The following is a 24,923-nucleotide window of genomic DNA, read 5'->3' on the forward strand; positions in this document are numbered from 1 at the left end:
TAGATTTGAATCATACACATTTGCGAGTGTGTTAGAGAGAAAGAGAGATTGGAATCATGACACACAACACACACATTGAAGTCAGACAATCAAAACTACACAAGAACATCGTTCAGTTTCATGGTTTTATTTTCATTTTTTCCAGCGAAGAGTATATATATATATTAGTTTCAACCCTTTACTCTCAGAAGCCGGTTTGGTCTAGTGGTAAGGCTTGTTGGACAGGCAAGCGAGATGTCGCAGGATCGACTCAACCCAGCCTGGGCTTCTACATGGAAAAAGGTTACTCAGTGGAGAGCAGGAGAGGCCCAGTGGCGGGCGGAATTGGAGGAGGAAGAGCGGTGGCTCAGTTGGAAGCAGAGAGAGCAGGAGAGGCCCAGTGGCGGGCGGAATTGGAGGAGGAAGAGCGTTGGCTCAGTTGGAAGCAGAGAGAGCAGGAGAGGCCCAGTGGCGGGCGGAATTGGAGGAGGAAGAGCGTTGGCTCAGTTGGAAGCAGAGAGAGCAGGAGAGGTCCAGTGGCGGGCGGAATTGGAGGAGGAAGAGCGGTGGCTCAGTTGGAAGCAGAGGGAGAGAAGAGGAGAGAGAGAAGGGAAGATAGTAAAACAGGTGCACAGCTAGGGAAAAGTACCAACATTGTGAACGGAAAACAGGTGGTTTTATCATTTTTTCTTTTAAATATAGCTCATTTTTGCATCTCCTCTCCCGTCGCATATTCTCTCAATGACTGACAGTTTGGCCCCAATATGCACAGTCTAGAGAGACTGTGCGTATTGGTGCCTACAATAAACTGATCAGAAGCATGCGTAGTTAACATTTTGCATGAATACTCTTTGAAATGCTTCTGATCAGTTTATTGTAGGCACCAATACGCAGTCTTTTTACACCCCCGGTATAGGGGTGTGTATAGGATTCGGTCCATGTGTTTGTTTGTTTGTGTTCGCATATAGATCTCAAGAATGAACGGACCGATCGTCACCAAACTTGGTGAACAGGTTCTATACATTTCTGAGACGGTCCTTACAAAAATTGGGACCAGTCAAACACACGGTTAGGGAGTTATTGGTGTGTATAGGATTCGGTCGATGTGTTTGTTTGTTTGTTTGTGTTCGCATATAGATCTCAAGAATGAACGGACCGATCGTCACCAAACTTGGTGAACAGGTTCTATACATTCCTGAGACGGTCCTTACAAAAATTGGGACCAGTCAAACACACGGTTAGGGAGTTATTGGTGGATTAAAATTATACAAGGACTTATAGAGGGACATCTTAATGGTCAAAGGGAAATAACCATTCTCACTCAGTCACTGCCACCAACTGAGAAGGTTATTTCCCTTTGACGGGGGTGTTTTTCCTACCTCGGAGGAATTTCTTGTTCTAGACTGTGCGTATTGGGGCCAACCTGACAGAGTCATGAGAGAATATGCTTGCGTGCGTACTTGCACACACACGCGTCATATTCCCTCATGCGTCCGTCATTCTGGCACCAATGCGCACAATCTTACTCTAGACTGTGCGTATTGGTGCCAGCAATAAACTGACCAGAAGCATGAGAAAAATATTCATGCAGAATCTGAACTACCCGTCATAAAAAAAAACCACAGATACATGCTTCCGTCTGAGTGCTGATCTTTGACCAGGCCCGCAATTTAAAACCAGTTGTGACGTTTCTTTCGCCTACAAACAATAACATTTGTATCCCAAAAAGTCAGTTTTATTCACCTTTGTGTCGTACGTTTTGGCATGGTGAACAGTGTACGCGTCATTCTTCTCAGAAGCCATATCATAAGAGACAGTTTTTAAAGCCGTTATAGCGGGTAATGAGACAAAAAGCTGTTCTTTTTAGCAACTCCCCAAAACATTCCCTTTAAACTTTCAGAGCTTTCTGTTCACTCATTTCCTAAAATAGATATTTTCAAAAAACCACCACGAAATCGTAAGCCATTTGAGACATTAGTTATGCTTTTTTGCCACATATTTGACCGTTTTAATTGGGATACAAATGGGATTGTTATTGTTATATGAAGTCTTATATCGCGCGCGTATCTCCAGACTCGGACTCAAGGCGCAGGGATCTATTTATGCCGTGTGAGATGGAATTTTTTACACAATACATCACGCATTCACATCGACCATGCAGTAGATCGCAGCCATTTCGGCGCATATCCTACTTTTCACGGCCTATTATTCCAAGTCACACGGGTATTTTGGTGGACATTTTTTATCTATGCCTATACAATTTTGCCAGGAAAGACCCCTTTGTCAATCGTGGGATCTTTAACGTGCACACCCCAATGTAGTGTACACGAAGGGACCTCGGTTTTTCGTCTCATCCGAAAGACTAGCACTTGAACCCACCACCTAGGTAGGTTAGGAAAGGGGGGAGAAAATTGCTAACGCCCTTTGTTCTTTCCAGCGACATAAAAAAAAGACGTTTACTTTGAGCTGCTCCGATTTGAGGGGGTCAATTTTAACATGGGAATCTTGCTTTTGTCAATTTGGTTTTGGGAGGTGTCTGTGTTCCAAGTTTTACAGTAAAAATATTTATTACCTCATGTGGATGTGGTACGGGAATGGATGACCTTTTGAGTTATATAACTGGTTTACAGTAAACGGCCTCGTCACAAAGATCAGCACTCAAACGCATCTGCCTGTGTTTTTTTTTAATGACGGTTACTATAGTTGTTACCAGGAGAAAGCACGCATGGCCCTAATATACATCTCAAATAAAACAATTTGTTGTTACGCCCAGCATGACACACTTCCGCCATCTTCATTTTATGTCATTGTATTTGTGACAGTGTACTAGAAATCCCGGTTGAATCGAGTTTTTACAAACAGAGATTTCAAGACTAAAAACAAGCAAAAGACGAGGAAAAAAAGTTCTAAAAACATTGATTCAAATGTGTTTGTGAAGGCACAAGGACCATGTATCCAAGTTGTGTGGTTAATAGTTATACAAATCATCCCAATCAAGCACAGACACTACTGAATTGAATTTCACCATTCTTTATTTAAATTATGTAATTATCACATCCCAATGGGTTTCCGCGTGGGACTAATACACTGTCACAATCATATTTATTCATTCATTTATAGAATTAAAAAAAAAATCTGGAAAATTTGCCTTACATGACAAAAGGAAGTTGATAGCTTTGTACAAAGAAGCCGTATTAGTGAAAAACTCTTCTTTGTAAACTGTGAACTCATTGCCATTGAGAACAGGAAAACAAAACCAAGCTTTTTCACAATGTCTTTCAGTACGATTTATCAGAAAGGCCCCCAAAAGTGGTCATGCTCGAAATAACACAATCTAATCATAACTGAAACCGTTCCTCTCAACAATCATACCGACAGCACTTTGCACGAGAAATTGTAGTATGCTACCACTTAGATATTCTATAAAATGCATCATCTGCATGTACTCATTGATTTTGACGCAAGGCAAAAAGCTTGTTAAATTCAAATAGTATTAGAGATGGCACGGAATTTTGGTCCAATAACGTGTTTTGGGTTCTCAGCATTTTTGTTTAGGTACTTTGAACACCATAGAATCATTGTACAATGTAATTTTTTTTTATTGTCAACATATTCCTTACATAAAAAAAATCATTTGCGGAGTATTTTTTTAAAATTTGACACCATTTTGAACACTTTTGTCGCTGTTTTTTTTAGAATCGTGTTTTCAGCATCAGTGCCGTCATTGGGACATAGTCATATTCTAGACTAACTGTCCATTCTTCTAGCTCTTTTTGTATTTTTACCAGAAAAGCTGTCTTTGTCCAGTAACAGAGACATTTTCAGACTTGCCAAGCAATGATTTTAAAAATTCCGTCAAAGTTCCAAAACGTGCTTTTTTTCGGAAATGTTATGATATTAACCCAGAAAATAAAATCTGTTTATAAATGTGAAGAAGTTGCTCCTCTGTTGCATCAAAAGACCTTTATAGAGAAAAATAAAACATACTGCAAAGTTCTATCTTTATTTTTCTGGAAGATGAATCTGTTCTAAAGCTAAATGTTTTATCAAAATAAAGTTGCAAAAATAGTCCATTTTGACCAATAATTCATTCAAATATCACTTTTTCTGAGGATTTTTATTTAAAAAATTGAAACCAACTTGAAAAGCTTGCAAAAAAACCACACCTTAATTTCCGTGCCATCTCTGCCTTTAAACCGTGACTTTTACAGTTGTACCGATCAGGTAAGCATTTGTGAAAATTCAACATCACTACAAAGTGATTTACATTAATTATCTACAGCCCGATACATTTCGGTGGAATCCTGCATTCTGTTTCTGCACCTCAAAATGTATTAAATTACATAGTTTAAGACCTTTAACAGAAATACAAATGCAACCCCAAAAATTCCTGTACTATTTACGACGCTAAGTAAACCTTGTCAATGACGTTTGCATCAGGCCAAACAAAAATATATGTTGGTTTTGAGTAACGTGACCAAAAAAGATTTTTTTTTTAATTGATCTAATTTAGTCGATTTTAAAGGAGGTTACTTCCCTAAGTCTCGGTATGGTTTCACAAAATGTGCTAAAAGTTTTTTGTTTTTTTTGAGAAATGAAAACAAAAATGTTAAGGTCGGCGGGAAAAAATAGGGTCGGTCGGGTTACCCTAAACCAACATGTATTTTTATTCGGCCTAATAAGAAAAGGCGCAACGACTTACAACGGGTGGCAGGTAACAACATTTAGCATATATTAGCAGAATGTCGCTGAATGTCTAACCTTTTGAGTATTGGTGTTAGAAAATTGCAATATCTCTATTCTTTGGACTTTCAGTCATGGAAAATGGCCTTAAGAAGACATGAAGAAAGCTCTGGCAGCAAAGAAAGATAGTCGGATTGGGTAAGATATACCCATGCAAATGAGTTCGGCTAATTTTATTTTAACTTTGCCCTGTTCAATTTACCCGAATAGTCGAACAATTTGAACTTTTCTTAAATTTCAAGAAACAAGTCCGTGTGTTGACAAAACACATACGATCCTTTATTTCACATGCATATGTGTAGGTCAAATCCCAATCTTGAGATATAACCCCACCGATGGTCCAGCCACAGCGTCTAGTTCTTATGGTGTCCGAATTACCCCCCTTTACCCTAAATTGCGCATGCATATATCCAGCAATACTGTGGTGATTGCACCAGGTGATGCAAGATACAGTCATATATTTTGGGGGTTCAGGCGATGATAATATGGTCAGTAAAAATTTGATTTTAATTCCATTTAGTAATGTGCCCCGGAAGGACTAAAGATAGGTGGCGGGGTGAAATGCCACTTCCGTCGACAGGCTGACGTGACTGTCCCTTTAACGATTGTGTGATTTTTGTCGACAGGCTGACGTGACTGTCCCTTTAACGATTGTGTGTTTTTCGTCGACAGGGTGACGTGACTGTCCCTTTAACGATTGTGTGTTTTTTTGTCGACAGGCTGACGTGACTGTCCCTTTAACGATTGTGTGTTTTTCGTCGACAGGCTGACGTGACTGCCCCTTTAACGATTGTGTGTTTCATGGCCTTGAGTCAGCGCGTTTCAGTGTCATGGAATGTGTGCAGCTTGGTCTTCGTTTTTCACAACCCAGCGAGTGTAATTAGGCCCTATGTGCCGACACGGTTGAGTACGTTTTCCTATTTCCTCGCCTTTTTTTAATACGTATCTAAACAGTGCAAAAAAGTCATTGCGAAAACGTTCGTATTCCAACTCAAGCATTTATTCCCATGCCATTTCATAAAAACTTGCCATGCCATTTTAGGCACTTAACTTTACTATCTTGCACATCGTCCTCCGGACCAAATAGTCTTTTACATGGGTCACGTGTACGCCGTTCAAATAAGGATACCCCCAAAATCGACCAGGAAAAAACCGTTACGTGGCACCTCGCGTGAGGGACTAGTATGCCTCGCACAGATTGGCCGGTATGTGTTGGCGCCGTAAAAAAGCATCTTCAACCATCGTCACTAAGGCAGTGCAAGGTTCTCAGACCAGTGACAGCACACACACCTTAGGTTTTAACAACGTTTTAATTCTGTTTTAAGGGTTCATGAAATTTACATTATCATAACGTGAAAACAACAACAAGCCTTCACAGAGACTTTTCAGGATCAGGAAACACAATCCTGACTCGACCTTACCCTGCCATGAAAAGTGAGAAGTGCTGGATACGATCCAAGCCGTTCTGTCCAGCGCCGCCATGAGACACTGATCTGGTGGCACCATCTGCTGGGACCGGGGTTTGGATGACGGAAATGATGCCCTGAAGAAGAGCTTGGATTGTATGACAAGGACTATAGACTGGATATCATGGTCCTTGGCTGTAGCACTAAACTCGCCCTCTCTCATTGACTGTAGCACTATACTCGCCCTCTCTCAATGGCTGTAGTACTAAACTCGCCCTCTCTCATTGGCTGTAGCACTATACTCGCCCTCTCTCATTGGCTGTAGCACGAAACTCGCCCTCTCTCATTGGCTGTAGCACTAAACTCGCCCTCTCTCATTGGCTGTAGCACTAAACTCGCCCTCTCTCATTGGCTGTAGCACTAAACTCGCCCTCTCTCATTGGCTGTAGCACTAAACTCGCCCTCTCTCATTGGCTGTAGCACTAAACTCGCCCTCTCTCATTGGCTGTAGCACTAAACTCGCCCTCTCTCATTGGCTGTAGCACTAAACTCGCCCTCTCTCGTTGGCTGTAGCACTAAACTCGCCCTCTCTCATTGGCTGTAGCACTAAACTCGCCCTCTCTCATTGGCTGTAGCACTAAACTCGCCCTCTCTCATTGGCTGTAGCACTAAACTCGCCCTCTCTCGTTGGCTGTAGCACTAAACTCGCCCTCTCTCATTGGCTGTAGCACTAAACTCGCCCTCTCTCATTGGCTGTAGCACTAAACTCACCCTCCCTCACCAACACTCAGCTCCGTGCATATGAACCAGTCATGGTCGAATCGAGAGCGCGGGGTTATGCTTTAAAGACAACTTTTTTCCCGCTTAAACCCTGTCTTAATGTAACTTTAACAAGTCGCGTAAGGCGAAAATACAACATTTAGTCAAGTAGCTGTCGAACTCACAGAATGAAACTGAACGCAATGCAACGCAGCAAGACCGTACACTCGTAGCATCGTCTGTCCACCGCTCATAAAGACATTGACAAGAAGAGCGGGGTAGTAGTTGCGCTGAGAAGGATAGCACGCTTTTCTGTACCTCTCTTCGTTTTAACTTTCTGAGCGTGTTTTCAATCCAAACATATGATATCTATATGTTTTTGGAATCAGGAACCGACAAGGAATAAGATGAAAGTGTTTTTAAATTGATTTCGAAAATTTAATTTTGATCATAATTTTTATATTTTTAATTTTCAGAGCTTGTTTTTAATCCAAATATAACATATTTATATGTTTTTGGAATCCAAAAAATGATGGAGAATAAGATGAACGTAAATTTGGATCGTTTTATAAAAAAAATAATTGTTTTACAATTTTCAGATTTTTAATGACCAAAGTCATTAACTAATTTTTAAGCCACCAAGCTGAAATGCAATACCGAAGTCCGGGCTTCGTCGGAGATTACTTGACCAAAATTTCAACCAATTTGGTTGAAAAATGAGAGCGTGACAGTGCCGCCTCAACTTTCACGAAAAGCCGGATATGACGTCATCAAAGACATTTATCACAAAAATGAAAAAAACGTCTGAGGATATCACACCCAGGAGCTCTCATGTCAAATTTCATAAAGATCGGTCCAGTAGTTTAGTCTGAATCGCTCTACACACATACACAGACACACACACATACACCACACCCTCGTCTCGATTCCCCCCTCTACGTTAAAACATTTAGTCAAAAAGTGTGTTACCCCCCCCCCCCCCCCCCCTCAAAAAAGTGCAATCATCCGATTCTAAATGACAACTACTGGGCTGCTGGACACGGTATAATGCATACGGAAACTGAGCAGGATAAGTACTATTAGTACTATATTAGTGTTATGCCTCCGAGCGGTGGGCATCCTCAGCAGAGAAGAATGGGGATGAATTTCAATAGGTGACAACTGACACGACTGAAACCAGGGATGCGAACCCAGATGTCGCCAAATGTGGGATTCGAACCATACCCAACCTGCCACAGGTCACCGGCGTGCACAGGTGTGAGCGTTCTCCGTTACCTACACAAATGAGCCAGGAGTGTATAAAAGACAGTCGCTGATTTCCCCTTGTTCAGTGTCTGCACAGTTCCTACCTGATTTACCTGATTGAAAAGGTGAGTCATAGTTTATGGTTATAGACTAGTTTTCCTAGCACGCAAGCGTGTGAATTCATTGCCTTGTATAGTGTTTGAATTATTCTCTGGACGCAATGTCAACACTGCTAGAGGAAAAAGAAGAGAGAACAAGAAGGAGAAGAAAACAAACAAGTATTTTCAGTCACAATGTTTCGGAAAGACAGAATCATATCAGATCTCAATTTGACTTCACTCCTCTCGATATTGTGACTGGTATATATTGCTATTTCATATGTTACGTGGATTTCCATTGGTCAATTGGGCAAAACTGAGCTCATTGTAAAAGTGATATCGACGACATTTCCGTCGATATCAGTTTTGATATCGACGACCTCTTTATTGCTTCCCCACTTCAAAAACAAAAATACCTAAATTTAAAAACAAACAAATATATATGAAAATGTAATGATCCCAGAATTTAGTTGAGCAAGTGACTAAAGACTTTTTGAAAGAAAAGACATTTGGAAATACTGAAAAGTACAAGAAAAGAGTGAACAAAAAGAAATAATAATCAGAGCGGGGAGGGATATGGAACAGCCAAAACTGAGAAATACTTTTGTAATTTCTTTACAGTAAATACATGTCCAGAGAATTAGCAATATATTTAACATTGACTGACTGTGTGATGATATCTTCTGCTATTGGTCTGTTTCGACAGTGATATCAAAATCTCGACCTCCGGTCTTGATTTTGATATCACTGTCTCAACAGACCATAGCAGAAGATATCATCACACAGTCCGTCAATATTGGGTAATGCGGATATCACTCACATCTAAGGATATTACAATCACATACAACAATAACTAATCATCTATAATTTTACTGCGAAGGTTCTACATACAACCCAAACAACTCTTTTTGCATTTGCTTGTTTGTCTGTCTGTTTGATATATAAAATTAAAAAAAGAAGAATTGTAGGTTATTGGAGCGTTTAATGATCGTCCAAACAAAACGTTATTTGTACAGTACGTCGACCCAGTGGTCTTTGAATGGTCTTTACTGTATATTCAAATGGTCTTAAACTGTAAATTACAATAATTAAACGTGCCAATAAACAAAAAAAATTGGGATTTGTGCCAATAAACTACAATTCTTCGGGTTTTTTTAATTATGAATTTTTGAACGTTAGCAGTCTATCTGTTTTTGGATGTTTGTGTGATAGTTTATTTGTTTGTGTGATAGTTTATTTGTTTGTGTGATAGTTTATTTGTTTGTGTGATAGTTTATTTGTTTGTGTGATAGTTTATTTCTTTGTTTGATAGTTTATTTGTTTGTGTGATAGTTTATTTGTTTGTGTGATAGTTTATTTGTTTGTGTGATAGTTTATTTGTTTGTGTGATAGTTTATTTGTTTGTGTGATAGTTTATTTGTTTGTTTGCTTGTTTATTTGTTTGTGTGATAGTTTGCTTGTCCAATATCCAGTTGGTTCTGCCCCTTTTTAATGGTAGTCAAGTTTCGGGCCGCACTCACGAATTCCAATGATTGAGAGCGACAGTTTACAGCACAACACTTACTTACTGCCTTTCACGCCTGGTGGCGTGTAGGGCAGCATTACAGCACAACAGGTTAGCCACAAACTGGCCGTGACCACTGAAGCAAGTGTTGTGTGTGTTTGGCGACAGTTTGCTGACAGACCATGGCCAGTACAGCAGCCAGCAAGCCACCCAGTGTGGGAGTTGTGACACAGACCATGGCCAGTACAGCACCCAGCAAGCCACCCAGTGTCGGAGTTGTGGGGATCCCTTTCAGCAAAGGACAGGTAAGTACATCTCAACTGTGTGTGTGTGTGTGTGTGTGTGTGTGTGTGTGTGTGTGTTTTGTGTGTGTGTGAGTGAGTGTGTATGCGTGTGCGTGCGTGCGTGCGTGCGCCAATATTCATGTTAAAACATACACACACGCGCGCACGCACACACGAACGCACACACACACGCACGCACACACACACACATACACACGCACACACACACACTAACAAATACATACACTTACATACACACGCACGCACGAACACACACACACACACACACTAACAAACACACACACACGCACTCACAAGATATCTTCACTCGCCAAGACAGAGATAATACAATTAAAGACATATGACACGGGTTCATCCTACACGTCTCTGTCCTTCCCGTTCGAGCGGAGTGCCTAATGAACATATTTTCTTTAATTGTGAGTACATTTCCAGAGTAAACATAACATCTATAGATTTTTGGATTTAAAAAATGACAAGGAATACAATTAAATCCCTTTTGGATCGTTACTTTTAATTTTGATTAGAATTTTGAGAATGTTAATGAACAAACTCACTAATTAATTTCTAAGCCTTCAAGCTGAAATGCAATCCAATATCCCGGACACAATGACGCCTCAACTTTTGCAAAAAAACGAATATAACGTCTAGTCATTCAAGACAGTTATCGAGAAGAAGAAAACACGACTGGGAATATCTTGTGGAAGAACTTGTATGCTAAGTTATTATGAAAATCAGTCTGGTAGTTTTCTCTGAATCGCTCTGCGGCACACACGCACACACATGCACCATCACTCTAGTTTGGATGTCCTGCCTATAACATTTTGTCAAAACTTGACTCAATGTGAAAACAATGTCAGAGGATGAAAGTCGCTTGTTCATGTCAATGCTTGTTATTCTCTCAGGTGCCAGGAGACTGGTTCCGAATAACTCTCACTTACTCTATTACACATGTCATATATGCATTTAGAGCGCTTACTTGCCCGCGTTTGTCAGATCAATGTAAAACAAGAGGCGAAGCCTTCAAGGCTCACGTAAGAAATCGACAAACAGTAACACAAACTCAATCACTCCGTCACACATACACACACACACACACACACACACACACACACACACACACACACAGTAAGCATAGGTGACACTGTGCAAGAAAGCGAGACACTAGATCTAGATCTGTCTGTCTGCATGTAGTCTACTTACAGGGACACGACTGCCAACTAGTCTCGGCCCGCTCAAAATAACAATGACCGAGACCTTCAGTAATTCCTTCGCGTGACGTCTAACCCTCTTACGTCATAATGTGACGTCTTCAAATGACGAAATGTTAAAGTTTCTACCACAGACATACACACGCACGCACATACGCACATACGCACGCACAGACAGACAAAGTTACGATCGCATAGGCTACACTTACGTGAGCCAAACACCGACATGTTCTAAAAATGTTGGTGTTTGTTGCAGCCCCGAGGAGGCACGGAACACGGCCCCGCCCTGCTCAGAGACTACGGTATTGTGGAAAGGATCCAGGACCTGGGTGAGTTAACCACTCTTTGTGAGTTTGTCTTCCATCGTTCAGTACTAGTCCAAACGAGGAGATAGAAAGACAGGTGCAAAACGCGATTGTTAACTTAATATTAATGGGAGATATGATTGCGATTTTGTTGTTTTTCCTGTCTTGGCTTGGAAAAATCCAGCAAACTCCTTATTTCAACCTCCCTGCTCTCTGCTCCAACTAGTTGATTTTTGATTTTACTTCTTTCGGGATTGAAACGACGCATGGAGGGTGTATATATTTAAGCCTATCTCTGTGTCTATTACGATCCAGGAAGGAATCGGCGGAGTTCAACCGAGGTGGTTGTTTTTTTAAGAGTACGATTAGTCGCTAATGTCTTGTGAAATGCATTGATTCCACTCGTTCTGGAACTATGAGGGTGTGCGTAATACGGGAGGGGGGGGGGGGGGCTCTTGACTTACGGCAGCACACCCCTTTCCTCTCCTCTGTTAAAGAGACAGACAACGAAGAGCAGGGTGGAAGGTGGCATAGCCAGAATATGAGAGAGATTAGGCACAGTGGAACACCCTTTCTAAGACTCCACCCCCCCCCCCCCCTACCTCCTTTTTAAGACCTGATGTTCTCAGTGAACAAGATAACAATAAAAATGCACTCACCAGAAGAAGAAAAAACCCAGCAACATGAACAAATTGAACACGGACTAGTTTCGATTTTTGTCTTTACTTTCGATTTATAAAAAAGTCCGTGTTCATGTTGCTGTTTTCTGGTGAGTACATTTTGATTGTTATCATGTTTTAGATCACCTCACCTGCAGTCCTTTGATCCATTTATGATTTTCTCAGATATTTGGACGTCTTGAAAGGGAGGTTTCCCTGTATCTGTCTGCCACAGACAACTCTCATTGACCTAGTGGTCTCGGGACCTAGCCATTCAAGTCGTATCTGTCTGCCATAGACAACTCTCATTGACCTAGTGGTCTCGGGACCTAGCCATTCAAGTCGTATCTGTCTGCCATAGACAACTGTCATTGACCTAGTGGTCTCGGGACCTAGCCATTCAAGTCGTATCTGTCTGCCATAGACAACTGTCATTGACCTAGTGGTCTCGGGACCTAGCCATTCAAGTCGTATCTGTCTGCCATAGACAACTGTCATTGACCTAGTGGTCTCGGGACCTAGCCATTCAAGTCGTATCTGTCTGCCATAGACAACTCTCATTGACCTAGTGGTCTCGGGACCTAGCCATTCAAGTCGTATCTGTCTGCCATAGACAACTGTCATTGACCTAGTGGTCTCGGGACCTAGCCATTCAAGTCGTATCTGTCTGCCATAGACAACTGTCATTGACCTAGTGGTCTCGGGACCTAGCCATTCAAGTCGTATCTGTCTGCCATAGACAACTCTCATTGACCTAGTGGTCTCGGGACCTAGCCATTCAAGTCGTATCTGTCTGCCACAGACAACTCTCATTGACCTAGTGGTCTCGGGACCTAGCCATTCAAGTCGTATCTGTCTGCCATAGACAACTCTCATTGACCTAGTGGTCTCGGGACCTAGCCATTCAAGTCGTCATCACTGTGTCTATACCACTGTACCGCTGTGCAGGCAACAAGGTGACTGACTACGGTGACCTGACGCTGGACGCTGTGGAGGACGACAAACCGTGGAACAAAGTCAAGAACCCCAGGACCGTGGGCCAGGCCAACAGAAAGGTCATTTTTCTTCCTCTTCTTCCTTCATTGGCTTTACTTCCCACGTACGCTCTTATTTATTTTTGTTGTTGTTTGTTTGTTGTTGCTTGGGTGGATTTTTACATATCCGTTTGTACCCCGCCATTCAGGCAGCCATACGCCGATTTCGGGGATGTATGCTTGTTTTTTTTGTGTTTCTATAACCCACCGAATTCTGACATGGATTATAGGATCTTTTCCGTGCGCACTTGGTCTTGTGCGTGCGCAAAAAGGGGATAAGACACTAACAGATATGCACATAAGTTGACCTGGGAGATCAGAAAAATCTCCACCCTTAACCCACCAGGCGCGGCCAGGATTGGAACACTCAACCTTCCGAATTGGAGGCCGGCCAGCAGAAAGGTCCACGTACAGGCGTCTGCCGGCCAGCAGAAAGCTACACGTACAGGCGTCTGTCGGCCAGCAGAAAGGTACACGTACAGGCGTCTGTCGGCCAGCAGAAAGGTACACGTACAGGCGTCTGCCGGCCAGCAGAAAGGTCCACGTACAGGCGTCTGCCGGCCAGCAGAAAGGTACACGTACAGGCGTCTGCCGGCCAGCAGAAAGGTCCACGTACAGGCGTCTGCCGGCCAGCAGAAAGGTACACGTACAGGCGTCTGCCGGCCAGCAGAAAGGTACACGTACAGGCGTCTGCCGGCCAGCAGAAAGGTACACGTACAGGCGTCTGCCGGCCAGCAGAAAGGTCCACGTACAGGCGTCTGCCGGCCAGCAGAAAGGTACACGTACAGGCGTCTGCCGGCCAGCAGAAAGGTACACGTACAGGCGTCTGCCGGCCAGCAGAAAGGTACACGTACAGGCGTCTGCCGGCCAGCAGAAAGGTACACGTACAGGCGTCTGCCGGCCAGCAGAAAGGTACACGTACAGGCGTCTGCCGGCCACCAGAAAGGTCCACGTACAGGCGTCTGCCGGCCAGCAGAAAGGTACACGTACAGGCGTCTGCCGGCCAGCAGAAAGGTACACGTACAGGCGTCTGCCGGCCAGCAGAAAGGTCCACGTACAGGCGTCTGCCGGCCAGCAGAAAGGTACACGTACAGGCGTCTGCCGGCCAGCAGAAAGGTACACGTACAGGCGTCTGCCGGCCAGCAGAAAGGTACACGTACAGGCGTCTGCCGGCCAGCAGAAAGGTACACGTACAGGCGTCTGCCGGCCAGCAGAAAGGTACACGTACAGGCGTCTGCCGGCCAGCAGAAAGGTACACGTACAGGCGTCTGCCGGCCAGCAGAAAGGTACACGTACAGGCGTCTGCCGGCCAGCAGAAAGGTACACGTACAGGCGTCTGCCGGCCAGCAGAAAGGTCCACGTACAGGCGTCTGCCGGCCAGCAGAAAGGTACACGTACAGGCGTCTGCCGGCCAGCAGAAAGGTACACGTACAGGCGTCTGCCGGCCAGCAGAAAGGTCCACGTACAGGCGTCTGCCGGCCAGCAGAAAGGTACACGTACAGGCGTGTGCCGGCCAGCAGAAAGGTACACGTACAGGCGTCTGCCGGCCAGCAGAAAGGTACACGTACAGGCGTCTGCCGGCCAGCAGAAAGGTACACGTACAGGCGTCTGCCGGCCAGCAGAAAGGTACACGTACAGGCGTCTGCGCGTCTGCCGGCCAGCAGAAAGGTACACGTACAGGCGTCTGCCGGCCAGCAGAAAGGTACACGTACAGGCGTCTGCCGGCCAGCAGAAAGGTACACGTACAGGCGTCTGCCGGCCAGCAGAAAGCTACACGTACAGGCGTCTGCCGGCCAGCAGAAAGCTACACGTACAGGCGTCTGCCGGCCAGCAGAAAGCTACACGTACAGGCGTCTGCCGGCCAGCAGAAAGGTACACGTACAGGCGTCTGCCGGCCAGCAGAAAGCTACACGTACAGGCGTCTGCCGGCCAGCAGAAAGCTACACGTACAGGCGTCTGCCGGCCAGCAGAAAGCTACACGTACAGGCGTCTGCCGGCCAGCAGAAAGCTACACGTACAGGCGTCTGCAGTAGAACCTTACGTGCTGTTTGTCAGACGTTTTATAGCAAAGTTAATCTCCCACGTCAACCGAAAGCCAAAGTACAAGAGTTTGCAGTAGACCCTAAAGTGCAATCTGTCAGACTATTTGTGGCATGACTAGCGAATTTAAGGGCAGATAATTTACTCGTCAACCTGTTTGCGTGCACCTCATTTACTCCTCCGTGTGTGTGTGTGTGTGTGTTTCCCAGGTGTCGGAGTGTGTGTCCAAGATCACACGTGACCGGCAGATCGCCCTGACTCTGGGCGGCGACCACAGCATCGCCATCGGGTCCATCCACGGACATGCGCAGTCGTGTCCCGACCTGGTGGTGGTGTGGATCGACGCCCACGCCGACCTCAACACCCCCCTCTCCTCCGACAGCGGCAACATCCACGGCATGCCGCTCAGCTTCATCGTCAAGGAGATGGCGCCCTACACCGCCAGGCTGCCAGGCTTCGAGTGGTGCCAGCCGTGGTACGCAACAAACTGTTTGTTATTCACACGTCTATTTACACCCCTGTATAGTTTTCACTTTGTCTGTTTGTTTGTCTGTTTATGTGTCTGCATTTAGATCTCTTGTGTTTACGGGTCGATTGAGCTGTCATTTGGTGTGCCGCTTTCAAGTGGGATACAGACGGTCTAAGTAAAACAATTAGGTTTCTACCTGGAGGGATTCATATGTATCTATTTTCCGAAAGGAAACTTTGGATGTCCCAAGTACTCACAGACCAATTGTGTTTGACAGATCTGTACTACACTATTCAATCCATTCTGCAATTATGTAAGTACGGCCACACCAGCCATACAGAAATGTACTGACAATAAGCCAGATACGTACGAAGCTGCATCATGCACAAGTGTTTTTATAAGGACAGTATGACAAGACATTTTCAGACTTGATGAGGAAACAACTCCTTTTGTTTCAGACTTGATGAGGAAACAACTCCTTTTGTTTCAGACTTGATGAGGAAACAACTCCTTTTGTTTCAGACTTGATGAGGAAACAACTCCTTTTGTTTCAGACTTGATGAGGAAACAACTCCTTTAGTTTCAGACACAGACATTTCTTCCAGCAATCCTAAATGGACCTCAACGAGGATTTTTGAGATAGTTCCTTTTTTTTTTAAACCAAGGCAAATTAGACACTAAACATTATATTTCTACTGCCCTTACCATCCACAAAAATAACGCGACTTAAACAACGAGTTGAGGGCGGGGATGTAGCTCAGTCGGTAGCGCGCTGGATTTGTATCCAGTTGGCCGCTGTCAGCGTGAGTTCGTCCCCACGTTCGGCGAGAGATTTATTTCTCAGAGTCAACTTTGTGTGCAGACTCTCCTCGGTGTCCGAACACCCCCGTGTGTACACGCAAGCACAAGACCAAGTGCGCACGAAAAAGATCCTGTAATCCATGTCAGAGTTCAGTGGGTTATAGAAGCACGAAAATACCCAGCATGCTTCCTCCGAAAGCGGCGTATGGCTGCCTAAATGGCGAGGTAAAAACGGTCATACACGTGAAAGCCGTGGGAGTTTCACCCCATGAACGAACAAACAAACAACGAGTTGTTTGTTTTTAGGTTTAGACCTAGAAGAGGCCACCTTAACCCGACCTGAAATGCTAAAATTCATTTTCGGTTGGGAGCGCGCTGTCCTTCCTAGATCTACCAGCAAGGGCGCTGCCCCTGCACCCCAGTGACCCTAGGTCAAAGTCTGTCTTTCTTTATTTGGTGTTTAACGTCGTTTTCAACCACGAAGGTTATATCGCGACGGGGAAAGGGGGGAAATGGGATAGAGCCACTTGTCAGTTGTTTCTTGTTCCCAAAAGCACTAATCAAAAATTTGCTCCAGGGGCTTGCAACGTAGTACAATGTATTACCTTACTGGGAGAATGCAAGTTTCCAGTACAAAGGACTTAACATTTCTTACATACTGCTTGACTAAAATCTTTACAAAAATTGACTATATTCTATACAAGAAACACTTAACAAGGGTAAAAGGAGAAACAGAATCTGTTAGTTGCCTCTTACGACATGCTGGGGAGCATCGGGTAAATTGTTCCCCCTAACCTGCGGGGGGTGTTAGTCGCCTCTTACGACATGCTGGGGAGCATCGGGTAAATTGTTCCCCCTAACCCGCAGGGGGTGTTAGTCGCCTCTTACGACATGCTGGGGAGCATCCGGTAAATTGTTCCCCCTAACCCGCGGGGGGTGTCAAAGTCGGTAAACAACAGCTGCCAGGGATTTGTAAAAAAAAGTTACTAAATTCTTCCTGAGACGGAGCAACCCCCAACCTTGCCAAAGAACATCAACAACTGCATTATTTGTACATGTATTTTACTTTTTGTTTTTTGTTTGTTTTTTGTTCTCCTGCAGCATCTCCGCCAGGGATCTAATCTACATAGGACTGCGTGATGTTGATGAAGCAGAAAGGTGAGTGACAAGTGTTCTAATGTTCCACAGACACCCGTGTTTCCTTTCTCTTGTCTTTAATACCACTAATAATAATATTGGACAGTTATATAGCGCTCCACAGCTCGAAGCGCTTTACAAGTTCAATATACAAGTTCAATCAAAAACACAACACGATATATTCTTTCTTTCTTTCTTTATTTGGTGTTTAACGTCGTTTTCAACCATTCAAGGTTATATCGCGACGGGAACACAATATATACAACTAATACAATTTGTCTCAGATGAAAAGGAAAATACTCATCAAAGAGCACATATGTACATGCTTGAAGGGAAATACAACACCGTAATGTGAATGTAAGTCGTCAAAATAATGAGGAAGTGACAGGAAATATCTTCATCTGCTGTTGGGCCTGAAGAGCTCATGGGGAACATTTTCTACTTATTTTAAACTTTAGCAACTCTAACCTTTCAGCAGATATATATAGTCTAAATATTGAAGAGAATCTTACTCCCGTACCGGCACGGTTGGCCTCGTGGTAACTGAAGGCGTCCGCCCCGTGATCGGGAGGTCGTGGGTTCGAACCCCGGCCGGGTCATACCTAAGACTTTAAAATTGGCAATCTAGTGGCATTATGGGGTTAGTGCTAGGACTGGTTGGTCCTGTGTCAGAATAATGTGACTGGGTGAGACATGAAGCCTGTGCTGCGACTGCTGTCTTGTGTGTGGCGCACGTCAGTTAAATGTCAAAGCAGCACCGCCCTGATATGGCCCTTCATGGTCGGCTGGGCGTTAAGCAAACAAACAAAAAATCTTTCTCCCATTTGTTTCTCAGAACCTAAATAGTTATGTCTGCGTTTGTTTGCCCGTTTTGAAGCATTGAGTTACAGTTTGTTTGTTTGTTTGTTCGTTCATGGGCTGAAACTCCCACGGCTTTTACGTGTATGACCGTTTTTACCCCGCCATTTAGGCAGCCATACGCCGCTTTCGGAGGAAGCATGCTGGGTATTTTCGTGTTTCTATAACCCACCGAACTCTGACATGATTACAGGATCTTTTTCGTGCGCACTTGATCTTGTGCTTGCGTGTACACACGGGGGTGTTCGGACACCGAGGAGAGTCTGCACACAAAGTTGACTCTGAGAAATAAATCTCTCGCCGAACGTGGGGACGAACTCGATCACGCTGACAGCGGCCAACTGGATACAAATCCAGCGCGCTACCGACTGAGCTACATCCCCGCCCTGAGTGACAGTGAATGACATGACAAGTTGAGGGTCTTAAAATGGAGGTTCCATTGTAACATGATTGACTTACACTCAAACGCTTGTTTTTCAGGGCCTACATGACGGAGTGTGGGATCGCCAGTTACTCCATGCAGGAGGTGGACAAGTACGGACTGCCCGACATGATGGAGCGAGTCCTCAAGACAGTGGATCCAACGTGAGTTTGTCAACCAGCTGTGTTAGCAGCAGAGGAAAGAAAGCACTATAGAAACTTCTCTATTTACCCTCGGAGAGGAGGGGGGATCCTAGGATCCGGACCCACCCCGGACCCCCCCCCCCCCCCCCCATCTGGCACAAATGTACCTTTTTTCTTACAGAGGGACCCAAAATACCCCTTTCAAATGCTTATTTTCTACAGCATCTGGGGTTCAAAACGCAGAAAATGGCTCCTCTGTTTCTACGTTCTCGAGCCATATCACTTTGTCGGATATGCTTTCACTCTTGATATACGAATCATAGTTATATCATCGATCTTCATGGACATCTTCCAGGTTACGAACACACATGCTATCTATCCATATCTCGTCCAAATAGAACACAATTCTGCCTTCTTCGCGGTGTTTTTTCAAATTCCTGAAAAGGTGAATGCGCTTTTCTACAATGTCTTTTAATTGTAAGCAAACCAAAATCTTTCCCGTCTATCCATACCATTACCAAAGTCTTTCCCGTCTATCCATACCATTACCAAAGTCTTTCCCGTCTATACATACCATTACCAAAGTCTTTCCCGTCTATACATACCATTACCAAAGTCTTTCCCGTCTATCCATACCATTACCAAAGTCTTTCCCGTCTATCCATACCATTACCAAAGTCTTTCCCGTCTATCCATACCATTACCAAAGTCTTTCCCATCTATCCATACCATTACCAAGGTCTTTCCCGTCTATCCATACCATTACCAAAGTCTTTCCCGTCTATCCATACCATTACCAAATCTCAATTTGTGCAAGGATTTCCACAAAGCGTATTTCAATAGGATAAGATCGTGTTTTTCTCACAGTTGTTCCCATTGACCCGACAAAAAAACATTCAATGTTTTGCACAATCTCCACCGCGGTGTATTTGATTAAACACAAGTCACATGAATCTACATAAAAAACGACGTTGACGCCGCTACCGGCGATGTCACCTTTGTCCGTAGACTCGTTGAGTGCGCAAATCAAATATCACCTGGATATATACATATTGTCTTACATACGCGTTTGTTGACGTGTCCCCACGCAAAAGGAAGATTCCTTCATGAATACTTTGTATACATTTCTAGTCACACTCTTTAACCTACATACAGACATGCTGGCATTTTTGTAAACACAAGTCACAATAAGCAAAACGTATAGAACGATATCACATGACACGTTTATTGCAACATTGAGATTAAAAGACGAGACTGAAAAAAGCACGCATAACAAAAAGAGAAAAAATGGAAGGGTAACGGGGAAATACACGGACTAAACTCATATTCTTGCTGACTCAACTCTGCTTGAGGCCTTCGCAAGAATACCTCTCAGTAAGTAGTTTTTATGAAGAAATAATTTGCATGCATGCCTAAAAAAATATGCAATGGTCCAATAACCCTCAGTCATTTGGTATCGATACAAATATGACAATGTCTGAACAGTTGTTGAGAAGTAGGGGGAAATGGAAGTACCAATGGGTCTCAAATGAGCTATAAGAACAAGTTATTTTGCACAATTGAGAAATTTGACGCTGGTTATCTATGTTTTCAGCGGCAAACGCCCCATACACCTGAGTTTTGATGTTGATGCCATGGACCCTGAATATTCTCCCTCAACCGGCACACCAGGTAAATAATCACCCATTTTGTTTTGTCGGTCTTGTTTGTCTGATTGTGATGACTGTCTGTGTGTACGCTTGCTTGATTGTTTGTTTGTTGTCGTGATAGTGTTCTGTCGTGATAGTGTTCTGTCGTAATAGTGTTCTGTCGTGATAGTGTTCTGTCGTGATAGTGTTCTGTCGTGATAGTGTTCTGTCGTGATAGTGTTCTGTCGTGATAGTGTTCTGTCGTGATAGTGTTCTGTCGTGATAGTGTTCTGTCGTGATAGTGTTCTGTCGTAATAGTGTTCTGTCGTGATAGTGTTCTGTCGTGATAGTGTTCTGTCGTGATAGTGTTCTGTCGTGATAGTGTTCTGTTTTGTTTCGTGCCAATTTTCCATTCACTTATTTAACACTTTTGCTTTTCCCAACGCCGGAAAGTCTTAATTTTAAGAAAGTGATTTCACTCTTACATGCACAACAACAACAAAAGCACTTATCGGTGCAGGAAAAGACATAATATAAGAAAGACTGTTCGCATTCATATTCACCAGAAATGTTGTGTTTGTGACATTTTGATGTTTTTGTTTTCAGTCCACGGAGGGCTGACACGTCGTGAGATGTACTACATTGCTGAGGAGATAGCTGGCACAGGTAATGAAAGTCATAAATCTGTAGGCTTTCCTCCACAGAACATAATGCACATGTACTTTAACAAAATTTATATTCAAGCTTTTTATTCTGAACAGTTCTGGGATCTTTTCACATTCTGTGACTGTGCAAGGTTGCTGTTTGTTAATCCGGTGTAACACGAAATTTTTACTCCACGAAAAATTTACTCCAGAGTAAAAATTTAATACGAAATTCTTACTCCGAGTACATGTACACCTTTCGTACGAGAAAAGAAATCCCCAAGGCACAAACAAATTACTCCCTCCACGAAATTTGTACTCCTCATTTTTTTTACTTCCAGTAAAAATCTCGTACGCAAAAATGGGATGCGGACGAAGGGATAATGCCAATATGTGATCTCGCGCAAACGAATGTCGCGCTACCCTTCCACCACCAAGACTAACAGGGGACAAGGGAGTACAAATTTCGTACACCTGGCATGGGAAGTTAAATTACTTGTGTTAGGGTGAAGTAATTTATTCATTATTTATTCGTCAGGGGAGTAACATTTTTGTACGAAATGTTTACACGGAACTCACCTGTCGTGGGGAGTAATTTTCTCGTGTAATGGGGGAGTGCTTTTTTCGTAAAGGGAGTAACATTTTCGTACGAAATTTTTACTCCGGAGTAAAATATCTCGTGGGAGTAAGTTTGTCGTGTTACCCCGTGGTAAAAACGGTCATAGACGTAAAAGCCGTTGGACTTTCAGCCCATGAACGAAGATAGAGAAGTAGTTAATTTGCAACCGTTAGCATTTTCTTCTGTCTCAGGAAACCCTTTGGACTACGTACCTGTTCCTGGGATGTTAAAGTGTAATTTATTTATCAAGAATAAAATGTTTTACAGGTGTACGTATTTCTCAGAACATTCAGCGTTGGTCTACTGTTCATAGAAACGAAACCTGTACTTCTCTACCAAAACTTGTATACTGCCACTGAATGCAGCCATAATGTTCAGTCAAACCGGGAGCAGGAAATAACCACATACCTAGCTTAAATCATCTCAAATTCACTGTAGTTGAGAGGGAGTCCTGTCATTGTCTGTCAAAGTACTTGAGACGTGCAAAGATACAGAAATAACAATTCATCAGAATGTTCCACTGCATGAATACTGTAACTTTGACATACATGTGCAAGTTCTCTGCTTTTTGCTTTTTGGTTGACGTTTTATTTGTGTCCTGAATAAGCCCCCACGGGCGTAGGCTAAATGTTGACGTTGTACTTGTGCTGACCTTGTCTTAGTGACCACAGAATTCTTTTCTTTTTCAGCATCTTTTGTCTCGCTATTTGTTTAATGTTGCCGTTGTACTTGTGCTTGTTTGTTTGTTTGTTTGCTTAACGCCCAGCCGACCACGAAGGGCCATATTAGGGCGGTGCTGCTTTAACATTTAACAAGCGCCACACACAAGACAGAAGTCGCAGCACAGGCTTCATGTCTCACCCAGTCACATTATTCTGACACCGGACCAACCAGTCCTAGCACTAACCCCATAATGCCAGACGCCAGGCGGAGCAGCCACTAGGATTGCCAATTTTAAGGTCTTAGGTATGACCCGGCCGGGGTTCGAACCCACGACCTCCCGATCACGGGGCGGACGCCTTACCACTAGGCCAACCGTGCCGGTTGTACTTGTGCTGTCCTTGTCTTAGTGAACACAGAATTCTGTCGTTTTTCAACATCGTTTGTCTCGCCAACAATCGTTTGTTTAAGACGTAGAAATGAATGATTTCAGGTCGCCTGTCGTGCCTGGACGTGGTGGAGGTCAACCCGTCCCTGGGCACAGAGGCCGACAGGAAGAAAACCGTCAGGACGACCGTGGACGTCGTGTCGCACTTCTTCGGCAAGCGTCGGGAGGGCAATGTGTCCGCCGACTTCAAGATGCCTCTACCACAGAAATAGTCTTCATAATGGATAAGTTTGACATGACGCCAGATTTGACGATGATCACAAGATCTGAAGGAAACTGTCTCTAGAAGATTGAGAATGAAGCTTAGGTGGGGTGGGAGAAAAGCATGTGCAATACTGCCAGTGTTCGAGAAGACCGTGAATTGTAAAATTGGTTGATCGTTAGGAATTCTGTTTCACAGTCATACATGCTACGGACAATATTTTTGTGTTGTATTTATTGCCAAACAGATGTCAATGAAAAATTAAAATATTCGGAGCAAAGTTAGAATAAATCTGACAAAAATACCCAGCATGCTTCCCCCCAAATCGGCATATGCTGCCTGAATGGCGGGGAAAAAACGGTCATACATGTAAAAACCCACTCATGCAAAAACATGAGTGAACGTGGAAGTTTCAGCCTGAACGAAGAAGAAGAGAGAAGAAGAATATTGCCATTTGCTAAATCTATAAACATTAATCCAACAATGGGGCTGTCTCAGTCTCTACTATCTTGGAACACAACATGCACTCAAAGCCCACAGGACAAAACTCCTTTATGTCATTGTGTCAAATTAGAACAGAATTTCTCTCCTAGCAAAAACAAAAACCTGCAGGTACTATGACCTTTTCTTTTCTTTTCCGTAATTTAAAAAAAATTTTATTTTTATTTTTTAAGTTAACTTAAAAACAAAACTCTTCAACAGTTACATTTATTGTCTGTGTGGCTTATATAAGCTTCTGATCAAAATTGAAAGAATGTGTGTGAGCTTGAAGATCTGGTAATATTGTCAAAATGTAAACTATTTTATGCAGATAAATTACGTTGGTTTAGTTTTAACAAAGGAGACAACAGTAAGTAGCACTTTACATTTCCTAAAAATTGTGAGTGCTATTTTTCCTTTGAAAGAGCAGCTTCAACTCTTCTCTTTATGGACAAATCTGTGGTACACCTACTTCATCACAAGTATACATAGCAAGAGATGTTCAGTTATGTACTGTTCATTTTTACTATGTACGTTTCCCTTACAATTACGCAGACATTGTTCCTTGGATATTGCATTCACTCTGTGCCTTATTTATCACTGTTTATTCCAAGTGTCAATGTGGTTGTGCATAATTTATAATGGTTAATCCATTTCCTTTATTAATCAGATTATCATCATTAAACTTGTACTCATGCCTGGAATTGACTTTTTTGTGTTAGAGGGGGATAAAGGAAGGGAGGGAGAGAGTGTGGTTGCATCTTATGTGGTATGCCTGCGACTGGGTTAGTTTGTTAGTCACTTAGTGTGTGTGTATGTGTGTATAAATTAGTTTCAGTAAAACATATACCTTCAATATCCTACATGAAAACAGCACCACCTGTTCCATGTTTGTGTGTGTGTTTATCAATTTTGTTGTTGATTTATTTGTTAGTTTAGTTTATTGCCGCTTACAGGTTTCTTAGATATTTTGTGATCAAGACCTATTCAACATAAACAGGCTTCTATCGTGTTGTGCGTGTATGTCTGTGCCTTTGTCTGTGTTCATATGGGCGTGAATGCATTTCAACAAAACATCCACCTTAAATCTCCTAAGGAAACAACACAACCTAACTCCCTGAACTCAGA

The 24,923-nt window shown here is 43.3% G+C and overlaps 1 protein-coding gene across 1 annotated transcript; it reads left to right on the top strand.

Moving 5' to 3' along the window:
• Positions 1-8,216: 8,216 nt before the first annotated feature.
• On the top strand, positions 8,217-24,499 carry LOC138952459 (arginase-1-like). The gene is made up of 10 exons (XM_070324132.1): positions 8,217-8,257; positions 9,903-10,039; positions 11,504-11,576; positions 13,160-13,266; positions 15,495-15,760; positions 17,657-17,713; positions 19,031-19,135; positions 20,709-20,785; positions 21,349-21,408; positions 23,159-24,499. The coding sequence occupies exons 2-10, from the start codon at positions 9,917-9,919 to the stop codon at positions 23,323-23,325; spliced, it is 1,035 nt and encodes a 344-aa protein (XP_070180233.1). The 5' UTR covers positions 8,217-8,257; positions 9,903-9,916; the 3' UTR covers positions 23,326-24,499.
• Positions 24,500-24,923: the final 424 nt, after the last annotated feature.

The sequence above is a fragment of the Littorina saxatilis genome, linkage group LG17 (genome assembly GCF_037325665.1).
Source record: "Littorina saxatilis isolate snail1 linkage group LG17, US_GU_Lsax_2.0, whole genome shotgun sequence".
Lineage (NCBI taxonomy): Eukaryota > Metazoa > Mollusca > Gastropoda > Littorinimorpha > Littorinidae > Littorina > Littorina saxatilis.